A 13,831-nucleotide genomic window follows, 5' to 3' on the forward strand; every position below is an offset into this window, starting at 1 on the left:
GAGCAAGACTCTGTCTAAAAAAAAAAAAAAAAAAATCTGGGCTCGGGGTGGTGGCTCACGCCTGTAATCCCAACACCCTGGGAAGCCAAGGTGGGCGGATCACCTGAGGTTAAGAGTTCGAGATCAGCCTGACCAACATGGTGAAACCCCCTCTCTACAAAATACAAAAGATTAGCTGGGTGTGGTGGCACACACCTGTAGTCCTAGCTAGTTGGGAGGCTGAGGTAGAAGAATCGCCTGAACCTGGGAGGCAGAGATGGCAGTGAGCCGAGATCACACAATTGCACCCCAGCCTGGGCAACAAGAGCAAAAGCTCTGTCTCAAAAAAAAAAAAAATTAGCCGGGCATGGTAGCACGCACCTGTAGTTCCAGCTACTCAGGAGGCTGAGGCAGGAGAACTGCTTGAACCCGGGAGGCGAAGGATGCAGTGAGCCAAGATCACACCACTGCACTCTAGCCTGGGCGGCAGAGCAAGACTCCATCTCAAAAAAAAAAAAAAATTGTTATAGGAGACGAGAGTATTATATAATGATAAGAATGTCAGCCAGGTGCAGTGGCTCACACCTATAATCCCAGCACTTTGGGAGGCCGAGGTGGGCAGATCATGAGGTCAGGATATCGAGACCATCCTGGCTAACATGGTGAAACCCCATCTCTACTAAAAATACAAAAAATTAGCCGGGTGTAGGTGGCAGGCGCCTGTAGTCCCAGCTACTCAGGAGGCTGAGGCAGGAGAATGGTGTGAACCCAGGAGGCAGAGCCTGCAGTGAGCTGAGATTGCACCGCCACTGCACTCCAGCCTGGGCGACAGAGTGAGACTCCGTCTCAAAAAAAAAAAAAAGAATGTCAAGTCACCAAGAAGATATAACAATTATAAATATTTATGCACCAAACATCAGAGGTCCTAAATATATGAAGCAAACTTTGAGAGGATTGTAAGGTGAAATAAAAGCAACACAATAATAGTAGGAGACTTCACTACTCAACTTTCAATAATAGATAAAACAACCAAACAAAAGATGAATAAGGCGATAGAGTATTTGAACAATACTATAGGCCAACTGGACCTAACAGTCATATACATAACATTCCACCCACCAACAGCAGAAAATACATTCTTCTCAAGTACACATGGAACGTTCTCCAAGACAGACTACATGTTAGGCCACAAAACAAGTCCTAACAAATTCAAGATTGAAATCATATAAAGTCTCTTTTCAATCACAATGGAATGAAACTAGAAATCAACAGCAAAAAGAAAACTGGAAAATCCACAAATCAGTAGAAATTAAACATCACACTCTTAAAGTCAAAGGAAATGTAACAAGACAACTTAGAAGAATTCCCGGAGACAAATGATACTACAACACAACCTACCAAACTTCTGGGGTGCAGGGAAAGAAGTCGTAAGAGGGAAGTTACACACACAGTTAAGAAAAAAGATCTCAAATCTACGCTATACCTCAAAGAACTAGAAAAAAAAAGTTACACCCAAAGCTAGAAGAAAGGAAATTCTAAAAAGATGACAGCAAACGTAAGTGAAAGAATACAAAAACAATACGAAAAAGCTCAATAAAAGTAGGAGTTGGGCCATATGGGTTTCTCACGCCTGTTATCCCAGCATTTTGGGAGGCCAAGGCAGGTGGATCACTTGAGGCCAGGAGTTTGAGACCAGCCTGGGCAACACGGTAAAATTTTTTGTATTCTGTACAAAAAATAAAAAAATTAGCCTGGCATGGTGGCAAATGCCTGTAGTCCCAGCTACTTGGGAGGCTAAGGCAGGAGGATCATTTGAGTCTGGGATATAGAGGCTGCAGTGAGCCGAGATCATACGACTGCCCTCCAGCCTGCGTGGGAGGATCACTCAAGCCCAGGATGTCGAGGCTCCAGGGAGCCAAGCCATGATCAGACCACTGCATTCCAGCCTGGGTGACAGGGCGAGATCTTGTCATGAGATGAGATGAGATGAGATGAATAAAAGAAATTAAATTAAAATAATAAAACAAAATAAAATGACAAAGGACTTGAATAGACATTTCTCCAAAGACGATAAACAGATGGCCAACAAGCATATGAAAATATGGTTGGCTGGGTGCGGGGGCTCACACCTGTAATCCCATCACTTTGGGAGGCCAAGGCAGGCGGATCACCTGAGGTCAGGGGTTCGAGACCAGCCTGACCAACATGGTGAAACCCCGTCTCTACTAAAAATACAAAAATTAGCCCGGCATGGTGGCAGGCGCCTATAGTCCCAGCTACTTGGGAGGCTGAGACAGGAGAATTGTTTGAACCCAGAGGCGGAGGTTGCAGTGAACCAAGATTCTGCCACTGCACTCCAGCCTGGGTAACAGAGTGAGATTCTGTCTCAAAAAAGAAAATATGGTCAACATCACTAATCATCAGGGGGTATGCAAATCATAACCCCAATAAAATATCACGCCCATTAGGTTGGCTAAAAAAAAAAAAAACTCAGAAAATAACAAGTGCTGGTTAGGATTTAGAAAAATCTGAACTCATGTGCCCTGTTTGGTGGAATTGGTAAAATGGGGCAACTGCTATGAAAATCAGTGTGGCAGCTCCTCGAAAAATTAAAAGTAGGATCACCATGACCCAGCAATCCCCTTCAGAATATGTCTAAAAGAATTGAAAGCAAGATCTCAAAGAGAGTTACACACCCTCGTTCATAGCAGCATTATTCACAATAGCCAAGAGGTTGAAAGCAACCCAAATGCCCATCACCAAATGAATGCATAAACAAAATGTGGTCTATATATACAATGGAATATTCAGCCACAAAAAGAAGGGAATTCTGATACACACTACTACATGGATGAATCTTAAAGGCATTAATGCTAAGTGAAATAAGCCAGTCACAAAAAGCAAAAATTATGTGATTCCATTTATATGAGGTATCCAGAGTAGACAAATTCACAGAAACAGAAAGTAGACACATATACCTATAATCTCAGCACTTAAGGAGGCTGAGTGGGAGGATCGCTTGTAGCCAGGAGTTTGAGACTAGCCTGGGCAACAGCAAAACTCCGTGTCCACACACAAAAAAGTATTTTATTTTTATTTTATTATTATTATTTTGAGACAGAATCTCACTCTGTCTCCCAGGCTGGAGTGCAGTAGTGCGATCTTGGCTCACTGCAGCCTCCACCTCCCAGGTTCAAGCGATTCTCATGCCTCAGCCTCCAGAAGAGCTGGGATTACAGGCAGGCTGACCACCATGCCCAGCTGATTTTTGTATTTTTAGTAGAGACAGGGTTTCACTATGTTGGCCAGGGTGGTCTCAAACTCCTAGGCTCAAGTGATCTAACCACCTCAGCCTCCCAAAGTGCTAGGATTACAGGCAGGAGCCACAGCGCCCAACCTAATTTTTTAAAAAAGAAAAAAAGATCAAGACCAGCCTCGGCAACATAGCAAGAACTCATCTCTTAAAAAAAAAAAAGCCCCCCAAAAAAGTTAATTAGCTGGCTCCAGGTGCAGTGGCCCACGCTGCAATCCCAGCCTTTGGGAGGCCGAGGCAGGAGGATCACATGAGCCCAGCAGTTCATGACCAGCCCTGAGAAATTCTGTCTCTACAAAAAAAATAGTGGCCGGGCGCGGTGGCTCACGCCTGTAATCCCAGCACTTTGGGAGGCCGAGGCGGGCTGATCACGAAGTCAGGAGATCGAGACCATCCTGGCTAACATGGTGAAACCCTGTCTCTACTAAAAATACAAAAACAAAATTAGCTGGGCGTGGTGGCAGGCGCCTGTAGTCCCAGCTACTCGGGAGGCTGAGGCGGGAGAATGGCGTGAACCCGGGAGGCGGAGCTTGCAGTGAGCCGAGATTGCGCCACTGCACTCTGGCCTGGGTGACAGAGTGAGACTCCGTCTCAAAAAAAAAAAAAAAAAAAAAATAGTAATAATTGTTTAAAAAATAAATTAGCTAGGTGCGCTGGCACATACCTGTAGTCCCAGCCACTTGAGAGGCTGAGGCAGGAGGATCCAGGAGGATCCCTTGGGCCCAGGAGTGCAAGGATGCTGTGAATTATGATGGCACTCCTGCATTCCAGCCTGGCTGACAGAGCAAGACCTCATCTTTCATAAAATAAATTTTAAAAAAAAAAAGGAAAGAAAGTGGAAGTAGTTACAAGGGTCTGGGAAAGGGGGAAATGCGGAGTTCTTGTTTTACGGGTGCAGGGTCTTAGTTCTGCAGATCAATTTCACAACAATGGGAATACACTTAACACTACTCAACCACACACTAAAAATAGTTAAAATGTGATGTGTTTTACTACAATTTAAAAAAAGAAAAGGCCGGGTGCGGTGGCTCACGCCTGTCATCCCAGAACTTTGGGAGGCCGAGGCAGGCGGATCACTTGAGGTCAGGAGTTCAAGACCAGCCTGGCCAACAGGACGAAACCCAATCTACTAAAAATAAAAAAATTAGCTGGGCATGGTGGTGGCTGGCACCTGTAGTCCCAGCGACTTGGGAGGCTGAGGCAGGAGAATGGCATGAACCCGGGAGGCGGAGGTTGCAGTGAGCTGAGATCACACCACTGCACTCCAGCCTGGGCGACAGAGTGAGACCATCTCAAAAAAAAAAAAAAGAAAAAGAAAACTTGACTAATATCTCTCATAAACATAGATGCAAAAATGCCTAACAAAGGCCGGGCGCGGGGGCTCACGCCTGTAATCTCAGCACTTTGGGAGGCCGAGGCAGGCGAATCATGAGGTCAGGAATTCGAGACCAGCCTGACCAAGATGGTGAAACCCCGTCTCTACTAAAAAAATACAAAAATTAGCCAGGCGTGGTGGTACACACCTGTAATCCCAGCTACTCAGGAGGCTGAGGCAGGAGCATCGCTGGAACCCAGGAGGCAGAGGTTGCAGTGAGCCAAGATCACACAACTGCACTTCAGCCTGGGCGACAGAGCGAGACTCCATCTCAAAAAAAAAAAAAAAAAAAAAAAAAGTCTAACAAAATATTAGCAAACTGAATCCAATAATGTTTAAAAATGATTTTTTTAAAGGAGTTTTTACAGATGCCCAGTGACACACACCTTGTGGGGCTCCATGAGGACAAGAATCCCTCAGGCACAGGATGGGAATGCTGCCCTGGGGAGCGACATGGCAGGGACCTCGGAGAGCAGATGAGGCAGGAGGAACACTCCAGAAGCCACTCATGGCAAGGCAGTGTGACTCCAGGGCTGCCCAGCCACAGACCCCATTCTCCAAAGGCAAAGGCTCAGATCACGTTATAGGTATTGACAGAAATAATGGACATGTAAATGACATTGTAATGACACCAGACATGAACTAAGGAAAAGAAAGAAGGCTCAACAGCGAGGCTGGAGTGTCTGGGAAGGACAGCGGTGCTGCAGAGGGCTGTGTGCTCGCTTTGAGGCTCCACAGACTACCCCCAAGCACAGTTCTCTACGTACACGCACACAAATTCTCTAGACCTCACATTCCTGTCAAATGGTGTGATTTTTTTTTTTTTGAGACGAAGTCTCACTCCTGTCGCCCAGGCTGGAGTGCAGTGGCGCCATCTCAGCTCACTGCAAGCTCCGCCTCCCGGGTTCACGCCATTCTCCTGTCTCAGCCTCCTGAGTAGCTGGGACTACAGGCGCCCGCCACCACGCCCGGCTAATTTTTTGTATTTTTAGTAGAGACGGGGTTTCACCGTGTTGGCCAGGATGGTCTCGATCTCCTGACCTCGTGATCCACCCGCCTCGGCCTCCCAAAGTGCTGGGATTCCAGGCGTGAGCCACGGTCCCCGGCCCACATGATGTGACTTTAGAAAAAAGGAAAATGTTGGGATTAGTTCCTGCTGTCTCTAACATTCGAAATCTGAAATCAACATTCCCGACCCTCTAAAGAGCTGAGTCCTCACTTTTTCTCCTTGCATCCTCCAAATACTCAACCCATGACACACAAGAGTTTGCCGCATTATCTTCACTCCACTCATCCATGTCTGATATACCTGGCATGGAAGCTTATTTAGTGATCTCAGGTAGTCTTTGTCCAGAATACAGTTTCCAAGTGCATTCCCAAAACTCCTAAGGGCAAGAGAAAAAAAGGTGAAACAGGGTTAAGAATTGTTACACATGAATATCAGAGAATAGAATTACAACTTTTGTACAGGTTGCTTCTCAGGAGCAGCAGAGGAAATGGACCCTAACATGCATTCCCCATTGATGTCTGGTAAGCATCTAGCATGTTCCCGCACTGTGTTAGTTTCTGAGAATACTGCAGTGAGAACAAGACACAAATCCCTGCCCTCACAGAGAAGATGAGTATGAAAAGATTAAGGTGCCATTCACAAAACCCACCAGCCACCTCCTGACATGGAGAACAAACTGCAGAGAGTTTTTCTTTTTTTTCCCCCCAAAGGCTGCTCCAATTTCCCAGCAGGAGTAGGCAACACACACTTGGGGACTGGGGGCTCAAGGGCACAACCTCCCATGACCAAAGTTCTTAACTTGGGATCTATGGACTCCCCCACAGAACTCATAGGTTTTTCTGGTTCAATTCACTTCAATTCTCAAAGACACGGATATGGTTTGGATGTTTATCCCCTCCAAATTTCATGTTGAAACGTGACCTCCAATGCCGGGGGTGCGGCCTGGTGGGAGGTACTGGATCCTGGGGCTGGATTCCTCATAAACAGCTTAGTGCCATCCCCTTGGTGTTGAGTGAGTTCTCACTCAGCTCATGAGAGATCTGGTGGTTTTGAGTGTGGGGGCTGGGCACGATGGCTCATGCCTGTGATCCCGGCACTTTGGGAGGCACAAGGCAGGAGGATGACTTGAGCCCAGGAGTTTGAGACCAGCCTAGGCAACAAAGGGAGACCCTGTCTCTCCAAAAAAAAAAAATTTTTTTTTTAATTAACTGGGGGTGGTGTCATGTGCCTGTGATCCCAGCTACTCGGGAGGCTGAGGCGGGAAGATCACTTCAGCCCAGGAGTTCAAGGCTGCACTGAGTGATGACGGCACCACTGCGCCCCAGCCTGTGCAACAGAGCAAGACCCTGTCTCAAAAAATGAAAAACAACAATAAAATAAATAAATAAGCCTGGGACCCCTTCCTTCTCTCTCTTGCTCCCTCTCTCTCCACGTTCCCTCTTCGCCTTCTGCCATGATTAGAAGCTTCCTGAGGCCTCACCAGAAGTGGATGCTGGCACCAGGCTTCCAGTACAGTCCACAGAATCATAAGCCAATCAAACCTCCTTTATTTATAAATTACCCAGCCTCTGGTATTCCTGTATAGCAACATAAATGGACTAACACGGACATCTGCGTGACTGTGTAACTGAGTTAACTATGCTACCTGTGCGTAGCGGAGGACTGCTGAGGAGCACGGAGAGGAGGGTGCTGTCTGTGCACTCGCAGTAGGAGTGGGAAGGCCTCCGGCACACATGACTGAGTGCACGGAGAAGAGAGAGTACAGGATTCTACCACTTACTCCCAGCAAGGGAAGCCTGAAACAGAAACATTGAAAAAATACTAACGAAAGTGGGAAAACGGCAGACAGGACCCAGGGCAGGGGTGAGAATTATTCCACGCTGCTTGGATTTTTGAACCATGTGCATGTATTACCTCTTCCAAAAAAAATCGAAACCTGCTCTGAAGCAAGAGCTGAAATGACGCAGGTTAGACTCCCAGCCCCGCGCTCACCTGAGGGCTCGCTTCAGCCCGTCTGTCACCGCCTCCTTCCTTGCCTTCTCCAAAGATAAAGCCTTGGACTTGAGGCCCTCACTAACACCATAACCAACATCTTCATGATATGAACCATCCTGGGGGCAGAAAAGGAGTTTGAACTCAAACACGAGAGCGGCAGGCGCGCCACAACTCCCCTGTTCCTCAAGCAGCAGGGTTCAAAGCCGGACTCTCCCACCTGGCGGCCTTGCTACAGGGGCACGGGCAGAGAAGGCTGGGTGAGAATCCATCGCGAGTGCTGCTTCCTAGACCTGGGCTGCCTGGACATGTGCCTGTGGTCAAGGTGTGAAGACAATCCTCCCTTCCCAACTTCCCAACACACAAAGGGCACATTAGAAACTCACCCCAAATCCTATCAGTGTGCATCACCCTAAGGTAAAAAACCTCTGGGATGGCCGGGCTGGGCGTGGTGGCTCACACTGTAATCCCAGCCCTTTGGAAGGTCAAGGGAGGTGGATCACTTGAGGTCAGGAGTTCAAGACCAGCCTGGTCAACATGGTGAAACCCCATCTCTACTAAAAATACAAAAATTAGCCGGGTGTGGTGGCAGGCGCCTGTAATCCCAGCTACTCAGGAGACTGAGACAGGAGAATCACTTGAACCTGGGAGGCAGAGGTTGCAGCGAGCCGAGATTGCACCACTGCACTCCAGCCTGGGTGACAGAATGAGACTACGTCTTGGAAAAAAAAAACCTCTGGGATATGAAACAAAGGGATGATTTGAACATTGGATCTAAAGGTCTGTAAGGACGGGAGAGCAAACCCTTTGTAAATCAGGTGGCGTCCAGCTCCTGCCTCTCACCAAAAGAGAAGGTGGACCTGAGCACATCATTCGCTGATTGAGAATTAAATACAATGTTTGATGACAGCGCTCTGTGATTTTTAAAAAATAACTCAGAAAGCACTCAAATAAATGAGTGACACTATAACACAATTCTTTCCATTCTCAGCTACTCACTCATAGACACAAGATTTTTTAGTACTATTTAGAAAAATAAGTCAGAATAGAATTAATGCTGAATTGTTCATTCAAGAAATAAGTAGGCTGGGTGCGGTGGCTCACGCCTGTAATCCTAGCGCTTTTGGAGGCCGAGGCGGGTGGATCACCTGAGGTTGTGAGTTCCAGACCAGCCTGACCAACATGGAGAAACTGCGTCTCTACTGAAAACACACACAAAAAATTAGGCAGGCGGGGTGGCGCATGCCTGTAATCCCAGCTACTCGGGAGGCTGAGTCAGGAGAATCACTTGAACCCAGGAGGTGGAGGTTGCGGTGAGCTGAGATTGAACCATCACCCTCCAGCCTGGACAACAAGAGCAAAACTCCATCTCAAAAAAAAAAAAAAGAAGTAAGTAATATTCAATTATGGATATATGGATATATAAACTAACTGAAAAAAAACAGCACCATCCATCTCATTAAGATATACATTTTCCATAAATTTTATATTTTAAATTTTTTATTTTTGTGGCAAGATTTCATATCTTTAATTTTTCTAAGTATCAAAATTTTGCTGTATTTATGTTTTCTCTTCACCATAAACACAACTGTCTGGTCAATTGTGTGTTAACAGTAGCTATAATATAACTAAATCCAAAAGAAATATTTTAATATTTAGAGCCTTAAGTGCACTAAAAATTTACCAAAAATTTTTATTTTTATACACAGGCAAAGGCAGAGAAGCACAGTAAGGCTACTGATAAAACTTTTCTTTTTTTCCACCCAGGAGTTCAGTGGCGCAATCACAGCTCACCACAGCCTCGACTTCCTGGGCTCAGGTGATCCTCCCACCTCAGCCTCTTGAGTAGCTAGGACTACAAGCATACACCACCATGCCCAGCTAATTTTTTGTATTTTTAGTAGAGACGGGCTTTCGCTATGTTGCCCAGGCTGGTCTCAAATCCCTGGGCTCAAGCAGTCCTTCCACCTGGGCCTCCCAAAGCGCTGGGGTTACACGAATGAGCCACCCCGCCTAGCCAAACTTTCAACCATAAATATGTATTAGGATTAAAACCAGTGGGGAAATGGAATAGAAATATGAGTTCAGATAAAGAAAGAACAATGTAAAATTTCTAATGATGAAAAAAAAGCTTGTTCATTGTATTTCTTCAAATAAATGATAGATCTTATCCTCTATAGTGTTTAGAGTCCACTGGAATATTTAACAAGATCTAACAGATTTACGGTAAGTCCTCACTTAACACCTTAAAAACTGTGACTTGAAGCGAAACAACTTATTAACAAAACCAATTTTTGTTTTCATCAATGTTATAACAAAAGGACCTGCTTTGCCTAAAGTTGAGTTTCCAAACACTTATCAGTGATGGTAAAATTATTGTATTTTAGAATGTCAGATTTTACCATATGCCAAAAAATACACCCTTTGCAACAATTTTTATATATGGTGAAAACTTTTAGGTGTCAGCTTGAACATGTGCAAGAGAACAGTTTTTCCATTCTTTTAGGGAGCACATGAGCAAGAGTATTTGAATTCCACCATTCTAGGGAACGCTGGCTGAGACACAACTCTGGAGCCTGGGTCCCCGTCCAGCTACCTACTTCCCTACCTGCTCACCTTCTCCTACCACCCACTGATCCTTCCGGGCAGCAGGTCTACTCCATCCCCCTCACCTTCAGCTGGACCCTCACAAATGCACAGACTCCCACGTAGAACTTGCCATTGTTGAGGTCAACAAAATCTAGGAGTGGGAAAGAGAGCAAGTTGAAGAGGACACTGACCGCTGGGCCACAACCATTCCTCCTGCTGGCAGCTGAGTCCACCTACCTTACCTCCTCACCCACAGCAGACTTTCAGCAGGAGCTGGACAGTGCAGAAGTCCCCACTGCTGGAGAGCATACTCACCCACATTCTGCTGCGTGATGGAGTGTGCCCAGCCATTGTAACCAAACATCTCATTGGCCAGATTAATTACCCGATGACCCTCAATGTAGCACACCTAGAAAAACAAATGGTTTTAAGGAAAAGCTGTGCTAATTCCTTACCACACTTAAATGTGAATCAAAATTGACATAATTTATTCCTCATCTACTTTTTTGGATAAACTGTCCTTAAACATTCTACTCGGGAGGCTGAGGTGGGAGGATCACTTGAGCCCAGGAGCTCAAGGCTGCAGTAAGCTAGGATCGTGCCGCTGCACTCCAGCCTAAGCGACAGAGTGAGACCCAGTCTCTTAAAAAAAAAAAATTTTTTTTTCAAGAAAATTCTCAATGAATTTATTTCAAAAATCTTCTACATGGAGCCCACGAGAACGAATGGTCTGTTGGGAGGAGGAACTCACCCAGCAGTTGCTAAAATTCAGTTTGCAAAAAGTACAAATCTGTTTGACATATTTTATGGAAGACCAAAAATATACACAGAAGTTAAAATTAGAAGCAAATGATATGCAATTATTATGTGTCAATCATAAGTTCTTTAAAAAGTGTTTAATTCAAAAAAAAAAAGAAGCAAATGGCAAAAGGAACTTTTTTTTTAATGGTATAAAGGCTGGGCATGGTGGCCCACACCTGTAATCCCAGCACTTTGGGAGGCCGAGGTGGGAGGATCACTTGAGCCCAGCAGTTCGAGATCAGCCTGGGCAACATGGCGAGATGTCGTCTCTACAGAACATTAAAAAATTAACCAGGCGTGGTGGCGTGTGCCTGTAGTCCCAGCTGGTCAGGAAGCTGAGGCAGGAGGATCGCTTGAGCCTGGGAGGTGGAGGCTGCAGTGAGCCGAGATGACACCACTGGTCGGACTCCAGCCTAGGTGACAGAGCAAGACCCTGTCTTTAAAAATAAAAAAAAAAAAGATGATGTAAAAATCTTAAGATGGCGGCTACGCGAGTGTCAAGACCATGCCCGGGCCCCTTCAGATGAGAATGAAGTCTGGAACCCATCCCCTCCCAGGGGCACTGGGAGACCTCCAGGAACAGTTAACAGCAGACTTCCGAATCCCTGAGGACCCAGAGAGGGAACTGGCAAGACCATCGGAGTCTGCGGTATGGACGCCTGCTTTCCAGGAACATGAATTCTCCTACCTTCTGGCCTCCGCCAGCCATGCGGCTACTTATGTATTCTGGGCCCAGCCTCTGCCTCAGGGCCTTCTGGATGGCCTGGTACTCTTCTGCTGTGTACTGGCACTGCAACCCCAAAAAAGAAAATTAAATTCACACTTCCACCATTCCTCACATCACTGAGTCTCCATCCTTTATGGAGACTTTATACTCTTAAAAAGACCCCCAGAACCTTTGTTTATGTGGGTTCTATGTATCCTATTAGGAATCAAAACTGAGAAACTTTTAAGGCATGCATGCCGTTAGGCATCATAGCAGTGACATCACCACATATCATGCACTCTCTGAAAACTCTACCGTTCACTCATGAAAGAATGAGTGTGAAAGAGGCAAATAGTATTATTATGAAGATAATTTTGACCTTCTGGACTCTGAAAGATCTTCAGAAACCCCAGGGTTTTTGAGAACTGCATTTTGAGAACTGCTGCCTTAGCTGCTGCTACCATCCTTATAAATGTTTCTGAAGCTTAGGAAGCTAAAATGTTCTGCCTCCAGATCTGTAAATGACGTCAGCACAGGAAGCAAGCACGGAAAGAACACAGGGGTAGGAAGCCTTGCTTTCATTTGTCCTTTCCAGAGATTGACGCCTTCTCCAATACAACAATTTCCCATCCTGCACAAACAGCAACACACTACTGCTTGCTGATTTGGGTTTTGTCCCCCTTGCCCTGCTCGGATGAGATGAATACTCACAACTCTCTGCTAAAGACAAAGATGGAGTTTGGGTGGACAAAGCAAGAAACTCTTTTCTGTGCACACAATGTCCCTACAAGGAACAGGACCCCCAGTAACTTTCCATGCCTCCAAGAAAGACAACTGGAGCCAGGCGCGGTGGCTCATGCATGTAATCCCAGCATTTAGGAGGCCGAGGCAGGCAGATCACGAGGTCAGGAGTTCAAGACTACCCTGGCCAACATGGTGAAACCACATCTCTACTAAAAATACAAAAAAATTAAGCCCGGGCATGGTGGCTCACGCCTGTAATCCAAACACTTTGGGAAGCCAAGGCAGGCGGATCACCTGAGGTCAGGAGTTCGAGACCAGCCTGGCCAACATGGTTAAACCCCATCTCTACTAAAAATATAAAAATTAGCTGGCCATGGTGGTGCATGCCTGTTATCCCAGCTACTTGGGAGGCTGAGGCAGGAGAATTGCTTGAATCCAGAGGGTGGAGGTTGCAGTGAGCTGAGCTCGCACCACTGCACTGCAGCCTGGGTGACAAAGCAAGACTCAGTCTCGAAAAAAAAAAAAGAAATAGAACTGGGTGGCATGCACACAGGGGCAATAGGAAATAGGGAGATTTTCACAGTTTCATTTTGAATTTGATGTCATACAAATGTTATCTATCCCCCCCACAAAAAATTTAAAATCTAAATCTAATCCCCAGTACTATCAGTCTTTTGATAGCTAACATTCCAAAATGCCCTCCAGAGTTCACAAGACTCCCAAAAAATGCATCTAAAGGAAAAACCAATAACAAATAGCTCACACATGTACTATGTAAACGTACTAGGTACTGCCCACGCACGCACCGCGTCAACGTACTAGCTACTGCCCACGCACGCACCGCGTAAACGTACTAGGTACTGCCCACGCACGTACCGCGTGAACGTTCTAGGTACTGCCCCCGCACGCACCGCGTGAACGTACTAGGTACTGCCCCCGCACGCACCGCGTGAACGTACTAGGTACTGCCCCCGCACGCACCGCGTGAACGTACTAGGTACTGCCCACGCACGCACCGCGTGAACGTACTAGCTACTGCCCCCGCACGTACCGCGTCAACGTTCTAGGTACTGCCCCCGCACGTACCGCGTCAACGTACTAGGTACTGCCCCCGCACGTACCGCGTCAACGTACTAGCTACTGCCCCCGCACGTACCGCGTCAACGTTCTAGCTACTGCCCCCGCACGTACCGCGTCAACGTTCTAGGTACTGCCCCCGCACGTACCGCGTCAACGTACTAGCTACTGCCCCCGCACGTACCGCGTCAACGTACTAGCTACTGCCCCCGCACGTACCGCGTCAACGTTCTAGGTACTGCCCCC

General features: G+C 46.5%; 1 protein-coding gene across 22 annotated transcripts in view; it reads right to left on the reverse strand.

The window, feature by feature from the left end:
- Positions 1 to 13,831, reverse strand: part of RAD52 (RAD52 homolog, DNA repair protein) — a 79,418-nt gene that overhangs the window by 8,684 nt on the left and 56,903 nt on the right. For 14 of the 22 annotated variants that reach the window (XR_010148224.1, XR_010148225.1, XR_010148223.1 and 11 more), the window contains 5 exons: positions 11,747 to 11,848; positions 10,573 to 10,666; positions 10,341 to 10,408; positions 7,669 to 7,787; positions 5,977 to 6,052 (listed from right to left, as the gene is read on the reverse strand). Coding sequence is in view for 12 of the 22 variants with exons in the window: in XM_063786222.1 (XP_063642292.1) it covers positions 5,977 to 6,052; positions 7,669 to 7,787; positions 10,341 to 10,408; positions 10,573 to 10,666; positions 11,747 to 11,848 (459 nt within the window). In the remaining 10 variants the exon portion in view is untranslated. Of the gene's footprint in view, positions 1 to 5,976; positions 6,053 to 7,321; positions 7,473 to 7,668; positions 7,788 to 10,340; positions 10,409 to 10,572; positions 10,667 to 11,746; positions 11,849 to 13,831 lie in introns of all 22 variants that reach the window. The other 8 variants (XR_010148231.1, XR_010148230.1, XR_010148228.1 and 5 more) reach the window with 2 other exon arrangements.

Source organism: Pan troglodytes, chromosome 10 (assembly GCF_028858775.2).
Source record: "Pan troglodytes isolate AG18354 chromosome 10, NHGRI_mPanTro3-v2.0_pri, whole genome shotgun sequence".
Taxonomy (NCBI): Eukaryota; Metazoa; Chordata; class Mammalia; order Primates; family Hominidae; genus Pan; species Pan troglodytes.